Source organism: Chelonia mydas, chromosome 2 (genome assembly GCF_015237465.2).
Source record: "Chelonia mydas isolate rCheMyd1 chromosome 2, rCheMyd1.pri.v2, whole genome shotgun sequence".
NCBI classification, from domain to species: Eukaryota; Metazoa; Chordata; order Testudines; family Cheloniidae; genus Chelonia; species Chelonia mydas.
Window position 1 is genome coordinate 13,974,424 of NC_057850.1, and position 27,173 is coordinate 14,001,596.

The 27,173-nt window shown below is 38.6% G+C and overlaps 1 protein-coding gene across 2 annotated transcripts in view; it reads right to left on the reverse strand.

The window, feature by feature from the left end:
• Positions 1-361: 361 nt before the first annotated feature.
• The window catches only part of KHDRBS3 (KH RNA binding domain containing, signal transduction associated 3), a 192,774-nt gene continuing 165,962 nt past the window's right edge, over positions 362-27,173 (reverse strand). The window contains exons 8-11 of one of the 2 annotated variants that reach the window (XM_043539053.1): positions 8,470-8,528; positions 6,046-6,195; positions 4,598-4,656; positions 362-1,404 (exon numbers count right to left, since the gene is read on the reverse strand). In XM_043539053.1, coding sequence (XP_043394988.1) covers positions 6,104-6,195; positions 8,470-8,528 — 151 coding nt within the window. In that variant the 3' untranslated portion in view covers positions 362-1,404; positions 4,598-4,656; positions 6,046-6,103. Of the gene's footprint in view, positions 1,405-4,597; positions 6,196-8,469; positions 8,529-27,173 lie in introns of both variants that reach the window. The other variant, XM_043539052.1, reaches the window with a different exon arrangement.

Here is a 27,173-nt window from a genome sequence, read left to right on the forward strand (position 1 = left end):
GTAGTATAGTGAAAACAGAGTAAAAAGGAAAATTCTTGGAAGATGTAAAACATAATTTTGAATAACTGAAACTTTAAGGTGATATAGCTAGGTGGTAAAGAAGTCACAGGAAGACTATCCTTTTTGACTACACCTGAAGCTCCTTCCAAACAACCAAAGGAGAAAAGAACTAAATGATACTCCATTGGCTTAAGGTAGCTTTGAGAAATCAACGTGAAGAATAATTTAAGATCTGAAATCAATTTTCCCACCTCCCTATAAAAATCCTTAAAGATAATCTTCAACAGCCACTAAATGGTAATAAAACATCTCAATGTGCATTGATGGAGATGAGGAGTTTGAACAGAAGACACTTAAGTTTAGTGATATTCCTTTATTTTTCAAAAAAAGTAATAGTTTGACTTGAAAATATACACTTAGCTAAAAAGAAAAGTCTGGCCTCAGAATGGAAATGGATTAACTGGCATGCACAGTGGCCGAACTTGTTGAGTTTCAAGAACTATCAGAAAGGAAAATGCACCCGATGGAAGTAAATTTCTGAAGCATGGGTGGAAAGCAGTTGGCTTTGCAGACAGCTTTGCAGTAAGAAAAGGTTAAATTACCAGAAGTTTATTTGGGTTACAAATTATCACAATAAGGACTAATATAAAAATGAAAAAGCATTGAGGAAACAGGTTTACCAGGTACAAGAGTGCAAATTTATCAAGACACAAAAACTAGCTTGAAATTCTTTCACTGGAAAACATGTGACCTTATATTATAAGAGTAGAGAAGATACTTCTGTAGATGTAAAATTATAATCACAGTATACCATGGAATAAGTGAAAGACAATGAACAATATAATACAGTCCACAGTGATTATGACCTTCATGTTCTATAAACAAATTGAAATTGGGTTTATTCTCTCTCTACTAATCAGTCTTGAGTCAGGCACATCCGTTTACACTGAGCCTATGAGCAACACAATAGCTTCTGTGTAACACACTTGTTTTCATATTTACTTGTCCATGCTGCACATACAGTAGATAAACCACTTCCAAAAGTTAACTGTGCATCTAGTCATAAGACTCCACACAAGGTTCGCTCATAGCTTCTGTGTAGGAATTACAAAGTCATTGAAGAAACATAAGGATGCATTATTGCTTTGTACTGGAGATTTAAATGGAGATTCTTTATTGACTTGTACATAAATAACATTGTTAAGTCATTAAACAATTAAGGGATTTTATAGCAGTTGTTAAAAATAAAGGATATAATATGATACACTTTAGTACTACAGTCCGTAAAATACTGGAAGAGAAACAGAACTGCATTTTCAAATTCCAAAGCTGATTTCATTGTTGACTAGGCACACTGGTGAATATAATAGCCTAAGCAGTCCATAATAATCACGACAGAAGTCCCTGGAAAAGACGAAAACAAAATATGTTTATGTACTGGGAACTAATAATTATTACTGACTCTCTGGAGACTGTCAGATTACAGGCAGTGGAAACTGGCAATTGGAAATACAATAAATTTATGTAGATTTATGGAAAAGAATGCAAAAAAGGAGCTAATTGTTTAAATTTAGTACACAGATGACAATAAAGCCTGTGTGCAATATGGAAAAATTAATAATTATATGATTCATCAATTGTTAAGATATTATTCACTTGTGCTATTGGATTTGACTCTAGCGATATGTAGTGATTAACCAAAAGATGTGAGAACATAAAATTCTACACCGAATGAGCTAGCTCTTCTTAGTAATTAAGTTTGTCACACTGAATCAGGATTATCTAATATCTAAACTATCTTCCTTGGTAGGTTATTCCATTATTCCAAAGAAAGCTGGAGATATAATAATAATTCCGAAGAGAATGGGTCTAGAGTGTTCTCAGTGGTAGCAGATGACAGAACAAGGAGTAATGGTCTCAAGTTGCAGTGGGGGAGGTTTAGGTTGGATATTAGGAAAAACTTTTTCACTAGGAGGGTGGTGAAACACTGGACTGTGTTACCTAGGGAGATGGTGGAATCTCCTTCCTTAGAAGTTTTTAAGGTCAGGCTTGACAAAGCCCTGGCTGGGATGATTTAATTGGGGATCGGTCCTGCTTTGAGCAGGGGGTTGGACTAGATGACCTCCTGAGGTCCCTTCCAACCCTGATATTCTATCATTCTATGATAATAGAGGAAAATAAGGTCAAAGTGGGCTATTTTAGCAAGTGTTGAGAAAAGATTTCTACTGCAAATACTGAACCTATAAAAGTGTCTAAAATTCTGCTTCAATGTAGTTTCAAAAAGAAAAGGAGTACTTGTGGCATCTTAGAGACTAATCAATTTATTTGAGCATAAGCTTTCGTGAGCTACAGCTCACTTCATCGGATGCATACTGTGGAAAGTGTAGAAGATTTTTTTATACACACAAAGCATGAAAAAATGGGTGTTTACCACTACAAAAGGTTTTCTCTCCCCCCACCCCACTCTCCTGCTGGTAATAGCTTATCTAAAGTGATCACTCTCCTTACAATGTGTATGATAATCAAGTTGGGCCATTTCCAGCACAAATCCAGGTTTTCTCCCCCCACCCCACACAAACCCACTCTCCTGTTGGTAATAGCTTATCTAAAGTAATCACTTTAGATAAGCTATTACCAACAGGAGAGTGGGTTTGTGTGTGGGCGGGGGAGAAAACCTGGATTTGTGCTGGAAATGGCCCAACTTGGTTATCATACACATTGTAAGGAGAGTGATCACTTTAGATAAGCTATTACCAGCAGGAGAGTGGGGTGGGGGGAGAGAAAACCTTTTGTAGTGGTAAACACCCATTTTTTCATGCTTTGTGTGTATAAAAAGATCTTCTACACTTTCCACAGTATGCATCCGATGAAGTGAGCTGTAGCTCACGAAAGCTTATGCTCAAATAAATTGGTTAGTCTCTAAGGTGCCACAAGTACTCCTTTTCTTTTTGTGAATACAGACTAACACGGCTGTTACTCTGAAACCTTTCAAATGTAGTTTCAGTTTTTTGTTTTTGACAAAAAAAGATGCTCAATCAAATCCTTGCAGAAAGATCAAAAATATGGACATAAATTATAAAAATATTCCCTGTCCAAATATTTTTAAAATCTAGTGCTGCTATGGTCACTATTCACAAGGGTTCTTCTGTGTAGATTTAGATAAGATCATAATAAGAACCATTAACTAAAACTGGGCCTAAGTGTGTAAGGGCTGCAGTTTTCATTTGATTGGTTCAAAAACTGCATAGGGCTTAACATCAGACTTTTTATGCAACCTTAACTCTTACACTGAAACTATTTTTTTAAAAGCCATTTTGAGGATGTGGACAAAATCATGTTAACATAGTAATTAAGGGTTTGACCCAGAAAGCTATGAACATTCAGAGAAGACAGTTTCAATATACCCCACTCTATTGTGCCTAGGAATAGCAGCAGCTGTAGGAGTCAGCCTTGCTCACTGGTTTTGGATCTTCGCAATTATTCTGGCGAAGGCAGATAGACGTCTCAGCTGAACTCTTTAACCTTTACAGGTCTTATGGGGCCTTTTGGCTAAATCTTAAACTAAGTCTTGAATTTGTTCCAGCAAACTTTGCATGTGCAAATGCAGGTTTTGTATATGCAAATGAAGAGACCTCCTAATGTTACTGTGTTAAACAGTAACTATGTATGCATTATTTAAAAATATATAGCTCCATTTAGACTACAAATTGCAAATTAAAGGCACCAAGCTGCTGAAAAAGCTCCAGGAACCATTTATTAATCAATTAACCTGGAATTTGAATGTTTCTTATGGGATTAGCAGCTGGAACTACCATTCAAAGTAGGAAACAAACCCTTCAAAAGTTAAAAGTTTCTGTTCTCATTTTTTTATCGCACAGCACATAAATATGGGTGAATTATTTTTTAACCTAGTATCTGACTAACTTCATTAGAAAACGTAATCCACAGCAAACATGCACAGAAGCAGTAGATTCACAGCTCTGTAAATACATTTTTAAGGGATTTGACTTTCCCCTTCACCAGTATTCAACATGTTTCTTGTGCAGAAATGTTCATTTTGGTTCACCAAGTCATCCTCTACCAATTTTTTTCCCTATCAAACTGTTCCCCACAAAGTTATTCTCAGAAAAATTACGGATTGGGACCTCTCTGACTAAAACTGTCAACATGCTTTTTCTATCAGGATTGAAGTTCTCTGTGGGGGATTGATGGCATAAAATTATACTCATTTCCCTTTACATTCCTCTATTAGCTTGGCAATTGCTTTACCTAGTTAGCTGAAATTCAAAGTTAATTCTTAAATCTCAAGAATAGAAATAATCCAACAACAGCTAGGGGCACAATGGGACCGTTCAATATTAAGCTTTGCGTGTCAGACTGCCTGAAAAAAAGTACTTTTCTTTTTGGCAGACTCTTAAAGTAATTTCAGAATTCAAAATAATCACTGACCTTAGTGATTATTTAAGGATTAATCCAGAGCCTCGCAGTCATTGAAGTCTTTCCATTGATTTCAATGGGTTTTGAATTAGGCCCTTAAAATTCTTTTCTCTGGTACATCATTTATCAGAGAGTTTAAAATATATGAACAGGTACATACCAAAGCATCAACCGATTTAGGTTTTTGTTCTCTTGGATCCCCAAGACGTTTACCATTTCCTGACAAGAGAAAAGATCTGTTTACTAAATACAGAAGAAGACTTTAAAATATAAACTAAAACCAAACAATTCAAATTAAACTATAATTAAAAAGACAAACTGAATCATTAAGGAAAAGCTTTTGAAAACATTTGTAATGTTTAAGCACTGTTCTCAGTTACTAGAATTTATGGAAAAATAAGGTATTACAAACTACTAGTTATGAGGTTTTACATTTGTTTAATAGGGAATAGTTTGCCCAAATTAAACTGACTGAGCTAAGGATTTTTAGATTACTAAAACAAATTAAACTTTTTAAAATGAGAATTTAGGTGATCTTAAAGCCTTTCTAAAATCTAAAATGAAACTTTCTAATTTGTATTCTCCCTGATTTTATTGGTTATATTAAGATAAATTAAGTGAGATTAAAATCTTATTTGATTTATTTACCTTTGCAAATGAAGACCGTTTTAAGGGTTACACATCCTCTGCCTCTGACGAAAGCGACCTCAATTAGTCAAGTCAGAAAGTCTTTAAAAGCTTTGTGTTTATAGCTTCCAGCACGGAGCGAGGTGGTCATTAAGGTACCAAAATTCTCATAAAAATTCCAAAGTTGCACTAGTGAAAAAATGCTCAACAAGATGAAAACTAGTCACATCTTTTTCAGAAAATTCATTAGCTATTTTTAACCATTTTTAACCAAGATTTTTTTTTTATATGTGGCATTCAAGCAGATCCATACCATTTGGATATTTAAACATCATTTAAATCTATTGTGAGTATATAAATGTACATTTAGGTTTATACCATTTTTAAAAAAAAGCTGTACAGTGTTTAGTATGAGCCTTTTATGTTGATCATTGTTAGATGAATTTCTCCCTGTTTACTACTATTTATGAAGGTTTATTATAAAATAAACTAAAGCATAAAATTACTCTCACACACACTGATTTTCTTTCAAAAGTTTATTTAGTATCAAGCAAGAGTAAACTTTGCTTAACACTACAGAACATTTCAAGACTTGAGTTACAAAATACCACATTATTTGCATTTGTAATTTGCTTCCCTTTTTACGCATGTTTGCAAGAGAAAAAACTAGCAAAATGGTTGAAAAATAAAACTAAAAGAACTAAATTGCTGAAAACCTTTAAAATAAAAGGTTACGCTTATGTTAAAAGAATGGATTAACATATTTAGTAAACCTAGTTTTTGTTTAACACTAGTTAATCAGAGGTTATTTTTTTTGATCACCTATTTTTCAAATACAATCTGGAAATAACAAAGTTCCTTGTTTTACATATCTTTCTGTCCAGGTTGTTCTTTCAACAGAATAGTTTAAGTTCAGTCCAACCATTCAATTTTTACGCACTTTGATTTACTAAAAAGGGATTGTTTATAGAAAAAAATTACTTGGAACAGTATACAGGACTGGTGGAGATTGGATATTTCACAACATCAGACAGTACAATCAGTATCTGGCATATGGCTGGTCTCTGTAGATTCCCTTTGTTGTCCTTGCTGAAGGTGCCTTGTGTCTTGAGTTGGTCCATTCTTCTTGCCCTGCAACGAGGAAAAGCAATCATAATTAGATCTTTCCTAATGGACCTTGTGGCTGTGTTTGTTTTTACTTATAATTTTTTTTAGTTTAATTTTGGAGTTCAGTGCTTTTGCACTGACAGTTGTAGAGAATGAAGTCTAATATTTAGCCAAAGAACTGGTGAACTTCCCCATACTGCTCTACCACCATGCCTCAGTTCTGATTGGGATTAGCTGGGGATGAGAATGTGTTTAGGTAACTATGATATTCAGTATGGCCTCTAATGAGGCTGCAAAGAAGAGTGCAACTTTGGAGGCAGATTGTGACGTGGGTACTTATACTAACAGGACCTGGAGTAAGAACATGAAAATCTATGTAGGCTACTGAACAGCTATAAATTCCTCCTCCCACCCAATTTCTTTTGGTCACTACCAATTTAGGATTACTTTGAATTAGAAAGCTACAAGTGAAAAGTTCCATAATTCCACTATGAACACTTGTGGCTTCCCTTTTGAAAAACACAACCTAATACAGAATTTGAGATAACAGTGGATTTCACAGAAACAAATATATTTCCTGTAAAGTGCAAGATCTACAAAGCTGGATTTTTTTTTATAAACTTCAAAGAGCAAAGGAAACTGCTTGCCTCGCTTGTAACAACAAAATGAATAAACACACAAATAAAGATTTTCACAACACACACTGAACTGCATTATTAAGACCGAATCAGAGTCCAAATGTGCTAGGCATAGAAAGACATAGGAAGACATGGTCCATCCCAAGGTGCTAACAATCTTTCTGCAAATCTCGAAATATGAGGCACACTTAACATTTTGTACTAAACTTCTGGCAAACAAGTTTGCCCTGGCAAATAACAAGCTATCAGTTTTAAGTAACAAAAGATTTAATGAGAAAATTTTAATTTTTTTTATCTTAAATATTGTAACGCTACAAAAGGTTACATCCTCTTGTGTCCTGCATTAGGCAGGTTGTAAGCTTTATCACTATCGATTTTTCCCTTAGTGAGATACTCTGAGAAATCAGACCCCTACTGTCAAACAGTTAACTTTAATGCTGAAATATACAATGATTTAAGCAATGCAGTCCACAGAGACCACTTTAAAGAACCGTGAGGGGCAAAAATTGCTTGAAGTGACCTCCTCTTTTGATGAACTCATCTAATCAATGACTTTCCCTCAAGTTATTTGCATCGATTCAAGCTGATGACATGTGGCAAACCTATATGTTCAAAGCGTTTGTTATGACAAACAAATCTTAGCTGAGGTCATCATTGCTTCAGGGAGGAGATATCGTAAAATGCACTTCAAAAGATACACCAGGAAATGGTTTTCATTTATGTTCTAAAAAATGTCATAACATCCATTAACCACAGTCATGATTCACTTGCACCAGTCACTGGCAATTCATGAGTTTCTGAGCTTCCTGACTGATTGAAAACTGCATTTCTCTGATCTCTAGCCAGAGGTCTAACATTTATCCATGAAATAAAGGTGCTTTTAACATGCTTTATGCTTCTAATCCATAACAGATTCCTTTAATTAAACCGATCACCGCTGCACTTCTGATTTGAAAAAAATAATCCTACCATTGTGGCATATGCTTTTTGCTTTATTATGCGTTGTCTTGCCTTCACACAGTACCCTGGTGTCTATTACATACCGAAAATACTTTTATAACTTTTATATAATTACTACCTGCTTGAGTTTACAGAACTGGAGCTTGGAAATGAATTTATACATCAAAAGACCATAAACTAAGTGGGAAATGTGCTCAATTCAGCCCTGATTCAGCAAAGAACTTAAGCATATGCTCAAGTCCCATTGACTTCAATGAGTCTTAAGCACATGCTTTACATTAAGCATATGCTTATGTTCACTGCTGAATTGAGGCCTTATGGCTCAATTCTTTGCCATCTTTACTCACACTAAATATTATTGTTCACTGAAAATAATCCCATTGATTTGGGGGAATGTAGTAAATATGAGTAAGGGTGGAAAATGTAGCCCTTAGTGCTTATTTTTACTGTTACATGGCAAAGATAGCAAACAGAATTACAAAAAAAAAAAAAAAAATCCAAAACCCAACAAATATGTCTCAGTAACCATAAATCTTCCATATCTATAACAATGGGACTCCATACCAGCACAGAAGTCGATGCAAGTGTATCCTGATGCAGGATTGCAGCATTCCTCATGAAAATTCTTTTCGGTTTAAATTGATTTTTGTTTCAAAATTCTTTAAAATACACTGACAATTCCACTTGCAAAGCTACTCACCATAAGAATCATATGTTTCCTCACTAAGTCCGTGTCCATAATCATAGTAATCTGTTCCACTGTATGAAAAAAGACAGACAAAGTAAGTAATGCCATTAGAAATGTAGTGTTAAGCAGCATGTCTTAAATCATGATGGAAAAGATTCACAAGGGACTTAGGCACTTCGCCTTTTTAGGTGCCAAAGTCCAACATTTAGGTGGCAGTGACATTCAAAAAACCATTTTTTAGCTGCCATCTGACGCTGTCGGTGCCTAAGTTTCTGCCAGAAGGCATGCAAAATCATCTAAATCTTGACACTGCGCAGCTGCTCGGTGCCCTAGCTTATTTTACAGGGACAATATCCCACAGTGTTCTCATGGTCCATACATTTGTAACTATGTATAACCTTTTGCTTTTTGATTATTGCTTTAAAAATATTTTACATGTGATCAAATGCCTACTGGATGTTTGCAGGACACTAAGCAACAAATAAGAAACACAGTTTAAAATACAAAATGGGTGATTGTGCTAGTTTGGTACCCAGTAGCCAAAGAAATCCAGATCCAGTATGGAATACGTGACTATTTGAAAAGTTACTAAATTACAAACTGCTACAACCAAAGCCTTGTCTTCACTAGGAAAAAAAAGCTGTGTTCTTATCTTATGTTGGCTAACAAGTGCTAACTAACATGAAGTAGAATCTAAGTCAAGATATAGCAATTTGTAGTTTTAACAGGAGTTTGAAGATAGGTAAACCCCTGGCTCCCCCATAATCTTTTTATGTACAGAATAAACAATAGATGTATTGCAGTTGCATTTAACTTGCAGAGAGAACTACAGAGCTGAGACAGGTAATAAAATAGAGTTGTCAAATTTTGGAAAATACCTGGCCCAAAAGTGTAAAAATTCTGACATATGCAAATACAAAACAATAAGATCAGTGAATGAGTATCTGTTAATGCCAGTCTAAAGCTTCCTGAACTAAAAATTCTAGTAGTGTCTGCACTGTGAAATTCTGAAGACCTATATAAGACCTAAAATTCTCATCTATGGTTTGTCCGCCCATACAGACCTGTATATTAAGGACAAAAATTTGAAGCATACAAAGTAGCATAAATTTGTCCTACAACAGTTCAGTGATAAAACAATCTTAGTTTTGACAATCAAGAACTTTAAATTGACATTCTCTATCATTTCACACAGCATCAGATTATTTATTGTAAGACTGTCATCAAGTCTAGAGGTCTATAGCAGCTGAGCCCCATCCCTGTGCCTGTCAATCCTGTCAGATTACTTTTGCAGTGTTTCATTTCACAGACCTAAAATGTCCATTAAACAAAAAATGACTCACATTTTATGGCCTGTAAACTGCAAAACCAATAAACACTGGAAGGGAGAAAACCACTTATTTGCAATTATAAGTACATCAAAATTTATCTTTACTATCTGACAGACTGTCCAGCATTAATAATCAGGTCAAATAATAATGTAAAGTGCTCAAAGTTGCTCATTGAAGAGCAATGCTCTCTCTCTTCCCTGCACCCTCTCCTCTCAGGCTCTATTACAAAGTAATGCTGCTAAACCCTTTCATGGCTGACTTCTGTCTGAACTTGAGAGTCCATAAACAAATATGAAATTTTACACAAGAGGGCAATGGAATGTTTGTAACACAGTGAACATATTTGTAGGGACATATTCGTAGGGAGGACTGAGGAAAGGAGAAAATATAGGAAAATTGTAAGACTACCCATCTATCGCAGGTCTTCCTATAGTTAGAGCCCTGTGAAATTATTTTATTTTTTGGGAATTTTGTGTTATTTTGGTTTATCCCCAAACCCTCACAATCCCCCCCCATTGTAATAACTGGCCCCACAAATTTACACATACTGTAAACTTAACTGTAAGACATGAACGTTTATAAAACACTATGTTAACCTATAACAACAAATATTAATGGAAAAAAGGTACAAAAGGGACACAAAAAGACTAAATTAGTCCAAACAAAAAGGCCTATTGATATAACTCAAGGACTGTGTTAACATCATGTCTGGTAAACAAGAGAAGCGTTGGATGAGAAATCAATGAACTAAAATTGGTGTGCTCAAAATGAGGTCTAATTAATGGGCTATTCCACCTATCACTCCCTGTTTATTCTTTTAAAAAGAAAAAGACTTTTTGGGGAAAATTAAGGGAAGAACAGATGTAAATGCTGGCTGACTGAAGAACTAGAAAAGGGGAAGGAGGGAGCTTCACCATGACAACTGTCACTCCTATTTTCTCATAGGACCCGTGACCTTCTTTGTCCTAATCCTGAGAAATGTCCTGACCAGGCCGGGCCAGAGAGAGGGAGCCAAATTTCATTGCCACTCCACTGGCCCTGGCTAGGTATCCAAACACCACGTGGGAAGTGAGACTTTGCCACCTCCCTCTCCATGTGTCCTTTTCCTTCCCACCTTATTTCTCTTCTTTCCTATCCCCCCTTTTCCTTGTGTCTAAGAGGAGTCTGGCTTAAATGGCCAAAACTGTATATTTTGCAACACCGCTTTGAGCCTTTGACCAGAAAAAGGCAGATAAATGCAATTCCCTAAACAGCCCAACATTGGTACAAGTTTGCCAGGTCTCAATACAGCTAATAAGACCACGTGTTATGCCCGTGTTTCTCCAGCAGTGAGGCTGCAAGTGAGTCAGCACCAGAGACAGAGGCTGCATTTTCTATCTTTGCTGTTCTCTTCTTTCCCCTCTTGTTTGTATTTGTCTTACTTTGTCTTCTAGAAAACAGGACTGGACTTCAAACAATAACAGCAACAATGATAGCTCCAGCCCATTTCAACTAACTTTTTCTCATTTCCCTAGAAAGGACAGTTATTACCATTTTAAATACCACCAAAAAGAATCATAGAATATCAGGAATGGAAGGGACCTCAAGAGATCATCCAGTCCAACCCCCTGCTCAAAGGAGGACCAATCCCCAACTAAATCATCCCAGCCAGGGCTTTGTCAAGCCTGACCTTAAAAACCTCTAAGGAAGGAGATTCCACCACCTCCCTAGGTAACCCATTCCAGTGCTGTAATGTGGGGTAGGGTTTCATTTTAAAAACTTGTTCCAGCTAAAAGGAAAGGGAACACGGGTTGCTGTTAGAATAAAATTTACTTAATACTTTATATGTCAAATGCTTTAACTCTTTTTCTCTCTTTTCTGTATCTTTAATTAAAGGTTAAAAGGAATTTTAATGGTGTGTTTGCAATGGTTCTAAGTAGGCTGAGGATTCTGTATACAAAACCCTGAATGTTGTTTAACACTGTTTAATGTTGGACATTGACAGGGTCATGGTAACACCTTTGACTCCTTGGGCCTCTTTATAACATCTACATTAATATAACACCTCTCCCCGCAACAACCCTGACTCCAACTGCCCCCGTGCCCACAACCCTTGCCCATCTGAGCCTTAGACACCCTCCTCCCCCGACTCCTCCAACCTCTGCCTGACGTCCAGGCACGCTCGTCTCAATACCCAACCCGGGCCCTGACTCCTCTGCAGTGATGCCTCGTGCCCAGCCAGGACTCACCACTCCATCCCATGGAAGGAGCGGAAACCTGCAGTTCCGCGACTCCTTTGATGGGCGTGCTCAGGAGAGGTTGAGCTCCTGCTTTCCATAGCTCCCTCACCACAATGACTGCCTCACTCAGGTGTCTGTCTCTCTCCTGCACTCTTCATGCGGCCACCAAATCCCCCTACCAGCCCCGCCTCAGCACGCACATTACACATGCACCATGAATGCATGTGACCCAGGCAGGGCCTTCCCTGGGCTGGTGCATGCTGTATGGTGGAAGTGATCCTATTAGCTCACTGTTTGCACTTGTGGGTGCTGCCACTGGCCACTGAATCTCCCATGGCTGATGAGAAGCTTCGTTTTTTTGTTTTCATTTTATATGTAGTTTTTTGTTTTATTTCTGGTTATTGTGTATTTGAGAAAAATATGAGGCTCTCCCCATAGTGCCTATCACTGCAGAGTCTAAGCAGTGCTTGGATTCAAAAGCTAACACCCCATATTTTCGTGGATTTATTAGTATATATCCATCCTCTTTGGAAACATTTTATATAAAATATGAAGGTACTAAAATCACATACAGAAGAACTGTCTCATCCAGGAGCTAAAGATTTAGTTTTTGGTAACTTTCCTTTTATAGCTATTTACTTATAGATATTTACTGTTGACAGAGCTGAGCACATTTTACAAAGAGTCTGCTATATTAGAACTTAAGCTTCCTTTCAAATTAAACATTTGAATTCATCCGCTGAAACAATCAAATAATTTCTATTTTTATGGCCATCACACTCCTCACAATTTACACCTATGCAGAGGGCCAATTTAAGCCTGCTATGCAAATAAAGGGATCTTCAGTTTCCAAAACTCTCAAACACTTTCAAAAGCATTAAAATATAAAATAATTAACTAAATAAAAAGTTTAATTCTCTGAATTTGTAAACAACCTGGATGCACATCTTTTTCACATGTTAGAGCAACAAGTACTTCAATATCTAAAGATGCTGGTTAAAGATTGCCTAAAGTTTGTTTTTGACTTTAAATGATCTAAATCAAGAGCACTGGAGGAGGAGGGGGGAATCTACTCTGTCAGTATTTCAATATTGCTGAATAATTTTTAAAATAAAAAAAATTCTTTCCTCACATTTTTCTCTTTCTGAGATTTTCTATGCTTGCCCAGATGTCTGAGAATAGCTCCTTCCTGCCAGCAGATGGAGACAGTACTCTGAAGCTTTTTTTGGTGATCTCTGCTCTGTTTATAAATAGGGTCCTACCAAATTCACGGTGATGAAAAATGCGTCACGGACTGTGAAATCTGGTCTCCCCCCTGTGACACCAGATTTGAGACCTGTGTTTCTCAAATTGGGATTCCTGACCTAAAAGGATGTTGCGGGGTGGGGGCGGGTCATGGTATTGCCACCCTTATTTCTGCGCTGCCTTCAGAGCTGTGCAGCGGAGAGCAGCAGCTGTTGGCCAGGCACCTATCTCTGAAGGTAGCTCCCCACCAGCAGAAGTGCAGAAGTAAGGGTGGCAATACCATATCATGCCACCCTTACTTCTGTGCTGCTGCCTTCAGAGCTGGGCAGCTGGAGAGTGGCAGCTGCTGACTGAGGGCTCATCTCTGCAGGCAACAGCACAGAAGTAAGGGTGGCAATACCTTACCATGCCACCCTTACTTCTGCACTGCTGCTGGAGGGGGCTCTGCCTTTCAGAGCTGGGATCCCAGCCAGCAGCTGCCGCTCTCCAGCTGCCTGGCTCTGAAGGCAGTGCTACCGCCAGCAGTGCAGAAGTAAGGGTAGCAGTTCTGCAAGCCCCCCTACAACAACCTTGAAACCCTCCCACAACTCCTTTTTGGGTCAGGACCCCTACGATTACAACACCGTGAAATTTCAGATTTAAATAGCTGAAATCATGAAATATATGATATTTTTAAAATCCTATGACTGTGAAATTGACCAAAATGGACCATAAATTTGGTAGGTCCCTATTTATAAATATACTGCTCACCCATGTTGGTTGAAGCTTTGAAAGCACTAACGACATATTTTCTCAAAAATATGTAACTTTAATTCTGAATCTAGTCTGACTGCCACTGGAATTTTAACTATCTACCAGATGCTTCTGTACATTCATATATCTAATATCTACAACTGTTTGTGTGTATGTAACTACCTGGATTTTGATAGCACCAGTGTAGTATCTTAGAGCTGAAGGGAAGGGAGAGTCTGAAAGATAGTAAAGAAAATTAAATTGTCAGGTAGGAAAAAATTCGCTTTGATTTTCTGTGCCAACCTAAAATCTTGGAACCTCACAAAGCAGTATGTACACAACAGAATGAAGGGATTAGCATCCAACAATAGACTCCAGTATGCTGCTCCTAATTGCTGAAGGCTGGACATTAATCATATAATGCTTAGAGAGAGTGTGAAGTGAGGCCCAAGTAAGTAGTATGCATATTGCCAGGAGGGTAGTGTCTGATTTCTCTGTTTAAGAAGTCACCACTGATCAAGCAGAGTGAGCTTTGAGAGATTCTGTCACTTCCTTATCACCACACAAGTAAGCCACTTGGATGAACTGTTTTATCCAGTTAAACAACATGGTACATAATGTGGACCTGCAACTGCCTGTCCTTTCTTGATGCAGTGTGAAGAATGTGTCTCTAATTAACTGAATTTATAAGTGTAGAAAATAGTGTAGAACAGGGCCTAAATTCTCCAATTCTTTTTGCTGTGTAGACTGTTTCTAAAAATAAAACTTTCGTAGACCATAGCTACAGAGTGATTTTTCATTAGGATACAAACAACAGCTTAGTAAGGACTTTCAGCACCAAGCTCATGCCACAAACAGAAATGGCAGATTGATTGCTGGCCTTAACTACAGCCTGTTATTGCTGGAGATGGCTGGATGTTCCCTAAGTGACAATTATCTCCAGAAGAGTGGACTTCTAAAGGGCTGGCATTGATTCCCAAGTCCAGCCCATCTTGTAAGGATATTTGCTATCTGGACAATCATAGGCTTAAACAATCTACATAACCACAAGACAGTGAACATATTCCATATTTTTGCATAGTGTACATGGGTGTACTCTAAAAATATACTATTAGTGATGAATTGGGATATAATGGCTCTCCAGGGATCAGTACTACCACATATCAAGGTATTCTCTAACAGACCACGTTACAGGGGCATGATTGCTGAGGTTCCGGAAGTGGTCTCAGAATGGCAATTTGTAGTTTGGGGAGAAACCCAGGCTGTTAACTCTGATAGGGCTGGTCACTGGAGTGCAAAAAGAGGAATATTCTGGATGCCCTTTTTCCCAGTCAATGCCTAGAGGTTGCTTTGAAGTGTAGTTATAAGCAGCCAGTTGGTAGTTCTGGGCTGGTGCAAGGCATGGTGGAAGAAGTGACAAGCAATCCATTGTTTGTTGCTTTTGCTTCTCATTTTGCAATAGCAATTGTTTGTTTTTTGCGGGCTTTGAGACTAACCCCTTTGGGGAGAGGTCAGGATAGCTTTAGAAAGAGTAGTTGAGGAAACCCAGTGGCAGGGAAGTTTTAATTTGTTTTTGAAGAGAGCTTTATGGGTAATGTCCAGTAAATTCCTGCTCAAGGAGACATACCCACACTAGCTTTGACTGACCTAACTTGCTGAAAATAGAGTGTAGCCACAGCCATACAAGTGGGTGGAAGAGCTAGCCACCTGAGTATGGCCCTAGCATCTTGGACAACTAGGTATTTGGGGGGGGCTACCACTGCCACTTGTACCACCGTGGCTACACTCAATTTTTAGCACTCTAGCTTGATTAGCGTGGGTCTTGATCATAGGCATGTCTCCTTGAGCTGAAATGTATACCTCTAGGCTGGAGTGTAGACATACTCTATGTATGTGGACCCTTTTGTTTGGCCCGTGACAGACTGATAGCACAGAACAAGCGAACAGGGAACAAATGGCCTGTCAAAACAATTGTCTTATTTGGTCTGCAACCCCAGTTATGACGCTGTCTGACAAATCCTCTTCACCTGTCTTGCCCTCTCAATAGTTATGTCAAAAACCTAAAGTGAGTTAGCTCTTCCTGTGTGACTGGTCTTAATATTAAGATATTTTCCCATCAATCAATTGTGGGAAATATGTCCTGGATTTTCCTGTTGGACTTAGTTGTTCTCAAGGTAGGGGAATATTCACATCTGGTTTATTGCCTTGAACATTCTAGCGTTGAGTTCCTGTGTTCTTCTAGATCATCAGTGCCTGTTATGGACACTGCAACAAGACATGGATGTGGTAGTGTGTTCTGTCATAAAGGTAGGATCAGGCGGATGAGAGTTACCATTTTCTTATGTCTTCTGTGTTAATCAGCAACATACAAGGTTTTCCATCTGCCGGAAATGACTGCCCAGGTTAAACCAACAAGCCTGTCATACAAACGAGATAACATCACTGAAAATATTTCAGCATATTGTCTTTATCTGCTGACAGAGATGAACTGTAGCCAAGCATATGGACTGGTACAGATGATCAAAAATAGCTGCTGGTTCATGAATCACTAAAAAAAAGTTTAGATACTATTAACATAGTGGGGTGGGTGGGTTGGTTGGTTTGGGATGGGGGAGTAAAAGAACATTAAGGTTGCACAGTCAAGCACTCAAAAAAATTAGGAAATGCGAGAATGAAGGTTGCTTTTGGAAAACTTAGTTCAGCCCTCATGGCCATATGCATTTTCACCGTCTTGAATTACATACTATTTTTAATCACAGGACCCCTGCTTGCTTTCTTTAGTGCCAGTGATGGACCTGCTCTGGGGCTGAATCAGAATCTTGAAGTGGAGATTTATTTTTCCTTACTCTCATTCTTGGAAACAGCTGAACTGTTTTATCTGAAAAATTTCCAAATAATTCAGTCTGACACACCCCTAGCATGGAGAATTTCAACCCAAACTGTTAAAGTTTGGCAGCATCATAAGGAACTGAAAATAGGCTCTTATAATGCGAAGCGTCAGGCAACCTTGGTGATAAGTGATGCCAACAGTCCTGCCTGGAATAACCATTGTGGCCTTAACAAATTTATTGTTCAGCATAGTATTTGAAGTCCAGGATTTTTAATACTTGAATATTAATTACAGTCAGATGTTGCTATTAAAAATTTTGTGAATCAAAATACACACACAACACATTTAACATTGTAAATGAACTTCAATTATTTTAGAAATTTTGAATATAGCATTACAATTTGTGCTCTCCTTTGGTCTATGACAAGAATAATTTGTTAGTCACAGAACTGCTGCCTTACAATGATACCCACAAATATTACAAAGTGAACATTAAAAGGCTTTTGTTTTTAATTCAGCCGCTGTAGACAAGGTGCTCTTACTTGGGAGTCTTATTTCCCACTGCAAAATATTAATGCTGTACAAAATGTTGAGAAAGGCAGCAGAAAGGACACATGAAGTGGTGGTGATTGATACTAGTCGCTATCACACTGCCAGCAGGAAATTGTCTCCCCATGCTGCAGATGAAGACATAACATGAGCAAATTCCTCCCTCAGTAGCAGCTTTCTCTCCTACTTTGTGTGTCAGTCACTGGACATCTATACATGCAGGTGACCTGAGAAGTCTAAACCAGGAAGGAGGTAATGAGGAGCCACTGAATCGACAGCTGAGCATACAAGATCATAGTAAAGGCCCACCAAGCTATCAATATTTTTGCTTACAGCCATCTGCCTTCTGGTTCCATTAGACTCTGAAAGGACATAACTAAAATAGGTAATTAGTTCAAAAGGGTAATAAGGGCTGACACTGCTCTCTCTGTTCTCCACACACAGCTTCTGATAATAAATGTGTTATGTGGACAGTGCAGGATGGTGGGTTTTGCCATTTACCCATCTTTGCATGTTCTCTAAAATTGATTGTGAGATTATTCCCGCTGGCACAGCATCCACTTTGAATAGAATACTGACCAGAGCAATAAGAGCTGTGGCCACTGTAACCCCCTCACCATCCCTATTTGGCATCGTAAATGGTCTAAAAGTTGCAGCTGTTGGTAAGGCAGCAGAATTCCACTCTGTATATTTTGGAATGATTGCTAAGTGCTCTACAGTTACTCAAGCAGCCATAAGAACAGAAGAATGGTCAGAGTAGGTCAGACCAGTCGTCCATCTAGCCCAGTATCCTGTCTTCTGACACTGGCCAATGACAGTTGCTTCAAAGAGAATGAACAGAACAGGGCAATTATCAAGTGATCCATCCCATGAATCCAGTCCCAGCAACTGGCAGTCAGAGGCTTAGGGACACTCAGAGCATGGGGTTGCATCCCTGACCCTCTTGGCTAATAGCCATTGACGGATCTCTCCTCCATGAATGCATTTAATTCTTTTTTGAGTCCAGTTATATTTCTGGCCTTCACAACATCCCCCACAAACTAGTTCCATAGATTGACTGTATGTTATGTGAAGAAGTACTTCCTTTTGTTTGTTTTAAACCTGCTGCCTATTAAATTTCATTGGGTGACTCCTGGTTCTTGTATTATGTGAAGGGGTAAAGAACACGTCCTTATTCACTTTCTCCATGTCATTTATGATTTTATAGACCTGTATCATATGCCCCCCTTAGTCATCTCTTTTCCAAGCTGAACACTCCTGCTACTGGTTTTAAACTCTCCTCATAGGGAAGCTGTTCCATATCCTTACTCCTGTTTGTTATCCTTCTCTGTACCTTTTCCATTTCTAATGAATCTTTTTTGAGAAGCAGTGAAGAATGGGTATTGTCTACCCTGTCCCTGACACCTACAGTGATACAGTGACATTTCTTGGATCACAGTTTCAAAGAAGCCCCCCTCTATTTTCTTCTCCAAGGGAGAAAGTGGCCTGGGTCACACACTATAATAAATTAATAACCGCAGAGAGGACAGGTTTATCCCTTACTACAGATCGGGATCAGGACAATGGCAGCAGCTCTAGCAAATGGAGAGGAAACTGTGGCCAGCATCAATCCATGGCTGTATTTAAGGTGCATACAGTACCTTTGTTGTCCCAGTGAGTTTATTTTCTTTAAGTTTGTGAAATAATTGGGTCAGGTGTCAGCATCTTGCTCTGCCTTTAATGTAGCTGCTGATCTGTTTCTCTGTCATCTCTGTTGTGACACGTTTCATATATTGATAGATATTCGATTCCATATTATTTTGTTCAGATAGACTCAAAATGGGGACAAACAAAACAACGTGGCCTGTAAAATACTGTCACATACACAGGAAGTGAGCATGCAGACTTCCTCCTATCCAGCTCTTTGGAAATGTTACTTGATAAGATCATAAGAGACCAATTACCACGTCTTTATCAAAGTCGCTGAAGAAACAGACTCCAATAATTGTACTTACAAGTTCCACCAAAATTTCCTGTAAATTCTGATTCTCCCAAATGCTCTTAAAAAGGACTACACAAGTGACTATTCGCTCCATAAGTTAAGGAAAAACATTAACTTATCATTTAAAAAAAGTGTGTCTACATTTAAAATGAAAAATGTTCCCTCCATTAAAATATTGCATAAACAAACTATGCAATCAAAATTGGCTAAGCCATAACATGTAGCCAATACACATTCATAAAAGAAAGGAAATACCAAGTTTTGGACACCACTTAGCTGTACCTAATTTGCATTGCAGGAGTGATAAACCAAGGTCTGAATCTTGGACCTACAGCAGAGACCTCTACCACTGGAGCTAACTTAAGGAGAAACTCAGTAGCCTGTTATTCTTTAGTGAACCAGCCTTCACAGAGGGACGGAACATGCACTTTTGCAATGAGTTACACTGTCATCTCACATGATCCACCCATTGTAAAGCGAATAAACCCCTTGAGGGCTCTATGCCACACACACTTCCCCTATTAGATGAATATAATGGTCTTCTCTACACCCTTTGGTCCTGGCTCAAAAGAGTGTACATTTTGTGTGTATAAACTATATAATTTTTTCAACTCTCTCTCAACTCCCAGACTTTCACCCAACCCATAAAAGACAATTTTCCAAAGATGACATAAACCAGCTCTTCCTCTGCTCATAAGTGAAGTTTCATAGGTTTTTTTTTGTTTGTTTTTTTTGTTTTTTAAGAGCTTTGGCAACTCCCCCAGCCCTTTCCAATTTGCTGTTTTTTTCTCCCAAATGAAAGTTTATTTGAATCACTGCATCTAAAAAGACTGTTTCCAAAAAGAAAGTGTTCAAAAGGGTGAGAAAGTAAAACTGCAAAATTTCATCCAGCTCTAGTGAAAACCATCAACATGTTGAATGCAAATATGCAAACCACTTTATCTTTGAAAAAAATGTGGTCTTGGTAGAAATTCTGGTGCATTCTTTGTAGCATTTAGAGACTGAACTGTACTTTTAGATTCAGCACTTTTTTCTGCCACAGGGCAGCATCTGTTGCTTGAAGTTGAGAAGGTTAAATTGCACACTTTACTTTTAATATAGTATCACTTTATTGGGAAAACAAGAACTTTCAAAGGACAGGAATAGGCATGGCTCATTAAAGCCTGCTCTTATAACCATTATTTGTTATTCCTATAACAAGTCAACCAATCATTTTAACATCAAGCAGTACATTTTTGAAGAGATGTGCAGAGAGAGATTTAGCTTAACAATTCCCTCTCATAGTGGGAGTTGTATAGCTTAGTCGCTGCTCAATGGTTTGAAAATTTACCCACAAACAACTGTCTAGGCGATCACAAACACAGTATCTAAAGTCCAGATCCACAAATGGACTTAGACTTTTAAGCCCTAGTTTTAGGCACCACTGCAATCCAGAAAAACTGCTTGGCTGCTGTGTAACCCAGTAGACACAAATTCACTTATGCCTAAATTTTCATTGTAAAAGTCCCCATGTCACTTAAATTTCTGCCTCTGGGCGTGCATACTGCTGCCTCACTCTAGGTGTCTGGATGCCTCTCTCACACCTAAGCCCCAGTGCAATCCACAAATCAGGGAAAGACAGACATTCACCCATGTATCTTGCCTGCAAGGCCCAATCTGGTAGGCATGCTCACAACCCCATTCAAAATCCAGATGGAAATGCAGGTAGTGGAGTCTCCCTTATAATTTTTAGCCCCGTGCTTAGATCACTCACTCAGGCTGTATGAGAAAGAGGTTCAATTCCCACTTCTGCATGATAGGGAGAAAGGTTTTGAACACACGGATCTCAGCTCTCAGGCTGAGATCAAAGCTTCTGATACGATCTCCCACAGTATACTTGCCAGCAAGTTAAAAAAGTATGGATTGGATGAATGGACTATAAGGTGGATAGAAAGCTGGCTAGATTGTCGGGCTCAACGGGTAGTGATCAACAGCTCGATATCTAGTTGGCTGCCGGTATCAAGCGGAGTGCCCCAGGGGTCGGTCCTGGTTTTGTTCAACATCTTTATTAATGATCTGGATGGTGGGATTAATTGCACCCTCAGCAAGTTCACAGATGACTCTAAGCTGGGGGGAGAGGTAGATATGATGGAGTGTAGGGATAGTGTCCAGAGTGACCCAGACAAATTGGAGGACTGGGCAAAAAGATATCTGATGAGGTTCAACAAGAACAAGTGCAGAGTTCTGCACATAGGAAGGAAGAATCCCATGCACCACTACAGGCTGGGGACCGACTGGCTAAGCGGCAGTTCTGCAGAAAAGAACCTGGGGATTACAGTGGACGAGAAGGTGGATATGAGTCAGAAGTGTACCCTTGTTGCCAAGAAGGCCAATGGCATATTGGGCTGTATTAGTAGGAGCATTGCCAGCAGATTGAGGGAAGTGATTATTCCCCTCTATTCGGCACTGGTGAGGCTATACCTGGAGTATTGTGTCCCATTTTGGTCCCCCAACTAAAGAAGGGATGTGGAAAAATTGGAGAGAGTCCAGCGGAGGGCAACAAAAACGATTCGGGGGTTGGGGCACATGATTTAAAATGAGAGGCTGAGGGAACTGGGGTTATTTATTCTGCAGAAGAGAAGAGTGAGGGGGGATTTGATAGCAGCCTTCAATTACCTGAAGGGGGGGTTCCAAAGAGGATGGAGCTAGGCTGTTCTCAGTGGTAGCAGATGACAGAACAAGAAGCAATGGTCTTAAGTTGCAGTGCTGGAGGTCTAGGTTGGATATTACGAAACACTATTTCACTAGGAGGGTGGTGAAGCACTGGAATGGTTTACCTAGGGAGACGATGGAAGCTCCATCCTTAGAAGTTTTTAAGGCCTGGCCTCACAAAACCTTGGCTGGAATGATTTAGTGGGTGTTGGTCCTGCTTTGAGCACGGGACTGGACTAGATGACCTCCTGAAGTCTCTTCCAACCCTAATCTTCTGTGAGTGCCCAAACCACTGGGAAATGGCATATTCTGCCGTAGAGGCCCTCAGTTTCTCCTGTTGAAGATATTCCCTCTTGAACAAAGAATTAGAGTCACCGGAGAAGAGACATTGGACCCTGGATCTCCCAAATGGGTGTCCTAACCCCAGTCAAAACAGTCATTCATTTGCTCTCTCTCCCTGGCCCAGTTACTAAGTATGCAGCCCCAACACAGGCACAAAACTCCTCAATAGGGGTGTGGCTTAGGACATACCTTTCTGGTCAGCATCTCCTACTAGCTAGTTTAGGGAGCACCCTGCCTAGTGTGCTGGCATTTGTGGATTCCACACTTATGAGCCTATTTCTTCTTTTCATTCTTTCATTTTCATAGGGCACCTAGGCACCTAATACCTTTTGTGGTTCCGGGCCCACGTGCCTAAATAAAAGCTATACTCCAAGAGTTCTCTCTGCAAAAAAGCGTCCTGTTATTTGCTGAACAGAAAATTACTTGCTCTAGATTCACCTTTGGCAGGTTTCTAAACTTCAACTATCTTATCTTTAGTGTCAAAATGTTTTGCAGTTAGTTCAAGTTGTTCGTGTAACTAAAAAGATATTTTTAATCCACAGTGCTTTTTTAATTAGTTACTATTATAAATATCTGCAATGTATAAGTTCTGAAGATCTCACATCTTAAGATTACTTGCTTATTAACATCTTTCTAAAGTAGAGGTCACACTTCACCTACCCTTTCCTAATGATTTCAGCTCTCCAGTAAGCAAAGGAGAAAGTCTTATGTCTTATTGATTCTCTTCCACCTTACCTGCACAGTGATAATTCAGACAGAGGTTCAAAAACTGTATCTGTGGGCGAAACTGAAGAATTTGTGCAATATGAATGAGTTAAGTTTGCAATCAGAACATTTTTTTTTTTGCATTTCCTGAATACTTAAAACATGACCTTAATGTTCTTGTGTTTGTATTATAATTATAGCAAATAAAAAAAAAAAATCTATAGCAGTTCTCCAAACTGATTTATTTTATTTATTTTTTAGATATATCCTTCAACAAAGTTTAGGGAGTATTACTTAAATCATTTACAGCATACCAGCTAGATTTTGTTTTTTTCGAACCGTTGAATTTCCAAGCTGATAAAACTCTGTCTATTCAGTATCACTAACGCTAACTAAAAATACTCCTAATATTTATTGTATTTAGTAGGTCCCTGATCTGCACCTTGGACTACCATTCATTTGATTACCCTTCATCTGCTTTCCCCTATTTTCTGAAATATCTATGGTATGTTAGCCTCATGAATTCCATTATCGTTCGTCTCGGCTAACTTCCTATGCAATAATTTGGAAGTTTATCCTTTTATAGCATTCCAACTGCTCTACATTTTTATAACGTTTATTTGCAGACTAATCATTTGTGCAAAGCATCAAACACTTTTCTTAACCTCAAATAATTTGCTAGATTTGGGGCAAAATTTTCAAAAGCACATAAGTTACTTAGGACCCTACAGCTAGATCCACAAAAAGGTATTTAGGTGCCCTAGTCCATAATTTAGGCACCACTGCCATTCTCAAAACGACAGTCCAGGTGCCAGTGTACCCCACAGATCCTTCCGGTTCTGCAGTCAGACCTGCCCAACATCAAACAACCTGCTTAGAGCCCTTTCTGAAGCCAAAGCCCAGTGGTCCTAAAGTGGGATTCTCAAGGTAGGTATTCCCCCGCCTATCTTTCAGGCAGTCGCCAACCATGGCTTCACACCTGTCTCAAAAGACAGCCAGGGGTAAGCAGGTTGGGAGGGAGAGAGTGTGTCGGAGCCTAGCAGTTAGGACACTCATCCGGGAGGTGGGAAACCCAAGTTCAAGTCCCTGCTCTCCCTGATTTGGAAGAGGGACTTGGAACCCAGCTCTCAAACATCCAGGTGAATGCCCTAACCATCAGGTTATTGAGTATTCTGGAAAGTGGGTTCTCAATTACCCCTGTTGAAACTGCTCCACTTTCCATAAATCATTAATTATTCATTGGACTAAAGAGAGAGTGACACTATAGCCTAGTGGTTAGGGTGTTCAGCAGAGATGTAGATTCAAGGCCCTGCTCCAAATCTGGCACAGCAAGGGCTTGAAACCAAGTCTTGCACATCTGAGATGAGAAGTCCTAACCAAGAAAGGTCTGGGTTTTGGCTGCTAGGGCATGGGTTTTTTAAGCAACTCACCTGGCTTAGGTTCTTAACTCCAGGAAAGTGATTTCTTTCCTCTGCATTTCACTACTAGCTAGCTTGGACAGCTCCATGCTTAGTCTGTAAGGATCCCGTCCTTCAGTGCCTAACTCTAATCATGCATTGTATGGGGAGCATGGGTGCCCAATTTAGGGCTGAGGATTAGGCGGCAGCCTAGGGATTAGGTGATGGTACACCTAACTTCCTTTGGGGATCTAGGCCCTAAATCCAATTGAAAGTCAGCAGAACTTAGAGGGAGGGAGAGAGTCACATAGGCACATCTGAATATTTTACCTTTTGTCATTATCTTCAAAGGTTATATAATTGAAACAAGAAAAGTATCCTTATATTGTTTAAGTATAGAAGTTGTATGTGGATGACAGCACTACATAAATAGCCTTTTTATAGACTAGACATAATAAGAATTAAGGGTACATCTAAGGTTCAAGTTGGGTGTAGCCACAGCAGTGCCCTTGAGTAGGTGCCTCTGGTCTCAGATGGGCATGACTTTGGGTGGCTAACACGTCTTGCAGCTACAGTATGTTTTTAACACACTAGCTCAACGAGAGCTAGAGCAAGTATTTGTCCTCGAGTTCAAAGTGCAGACACACCCTTAAAAGTAAGTCACAAGACACAGCAGACTCATTTTCAATGAGAAGCTACAGTACTATCCATGCTTGTGCTAATTCTTTTAGAGGGTAGCTTTGTCATAAATTATGTACTTCCAATAAATAAATTTGTCCCACCTGCTCTGTAATCAACAAATTGCAAGATACTAGCCATTTAACCTATCACAGGAAATCAAACTGTTACAGATAGGATCCATCGATTCCTGAATACATCAGAGACTGAAACATATTCTGCTACCAGCAGTAAGACGCAGAAAATTACATGTTGAAAAGCTATAACAGACACTGTTTTGCATATAATGCATATTTATACACCCTGAAAATGCATGATTACTGAGACGCCTAACAATGTAAATTTAAAACATTGAGCCTCACAAACAAAATGTAAGCAATTAAATTTTAGTACAATTTTGAAATACCATCATCTGCAAATCAATTCATTAATGAAACTTTAAAATTAAAATTCCCATAATACAAAGACACTGCTGCTTACCAGTTTAAGAAACCTTTTTCTGATTGTATGCTTAGTGGCAGCTCTGGACTGAAATTATGCTGACAATCACAACCAGTTTTCAGACTGTTTTCGTCATACCAAGTAAATTAAAATTAAATATTGTTGCTGCTCTGTCTAATGAATTGCTTTCTATTCTGCTTGTTTTGGTTTAGAATGTTGTCTCAGGGTTTCTCAGTTTTATTCTCTTATTTTTAGTGCATTTGACTCTTTGTTGGTCTCCTATGTTTAGTTTTGACCTCACTTTAATATAAATTAAAATGTCACTGCCAACAACAGCCTGGGAAAGAGTGAGAACCAAAACTATGTAGTAATTTTCCAATTCAAGTAAAAATTTGGAAACCTCCATATATCTTTACAAATGATGCCCGTCTAGAGAAGCAACTAATAAAGGGATGGAAAAGGAAAATTTAGACTGAGTATCAGGAAAAATCTTCCTGACTTATATTAAGTTGTAAAATTGTTTCCAATAACATTCAAATGGTTGAGGTGAAAACCAAAGCTGGTCAGGAAAAAAACCTTTGATGGAATCGTTTTCTGAAGTAAAATGCAATTCCATTGAAATAAAAATGCCTTGCAAAGTCATGCTGATTTTACCAAAATTTAATGTAGGAAAAATAATAAGAAATTGCCAACAATGTCAAAACATTTTTGACACTCTCTAAATGAAACATTTTGACTTTTCATTTTGAAATGACTTTTCATTTCAATTTTTTTATATTTTGCATTGTATATGATAACACGTTTTAAAAAGTCAAAATCAAATAAAAATGTTCTCAGCATTCTTATACATTTTTTGAGTTGTCCTTAGTGGGGAATTTCAAAATTTTCAGGTTTCATTTCAATCTGAAATGAAGCAAATTTTTAAACCTTATAAACCTTTAGTGGAATGGAACATTCACCCTCTGTGCAATTCATGAAGTATGGACATTTAAAACTCAACTGAAAAGTACAGCAGTAAACATACCGGATGGTACGATCCTATATCGGCAGGAGAATGAAAAGGATGATTTACATTTCTAATATCTAAATCTACTAGATGAAGCGGGGGGGGGGTGTGGGGGGGGAAGGAGGAGGGAAGAGGCCACTGCTTAAGGCAAGGATGCGCAAACATTTTCATTGCCTGGACTATATTACTTTATTTTTCAATTTAAGCAAATGCTGTAGTTGCATGCTAAGTGGTCACAAACTGAATGGAAGGAGGTCTGCATGACTGATTTGGTGGTGGTGGGAAAATGGTCTGCCAGACTCTCTATAAAGATGTGGACGACACTATAAAATCATCATTGATAAAGTTTGCAGGGAACACAAAAATTAGGGGAGTGGCAAAGAACGAAAAAGAAATAATGATTCAGAGCGATATGGATTGCTTGGTAAACTGGGGTGAAGCAAGCAATATGTAATATTATTAATTATTATTATTATTATGATAGTCACACTTACAGGACTGGGGGACTCTATCCTGGGAAGCAGTGACACTGAAAAAAGATTGGGGGGTCATGGGGGATAATGAACCAC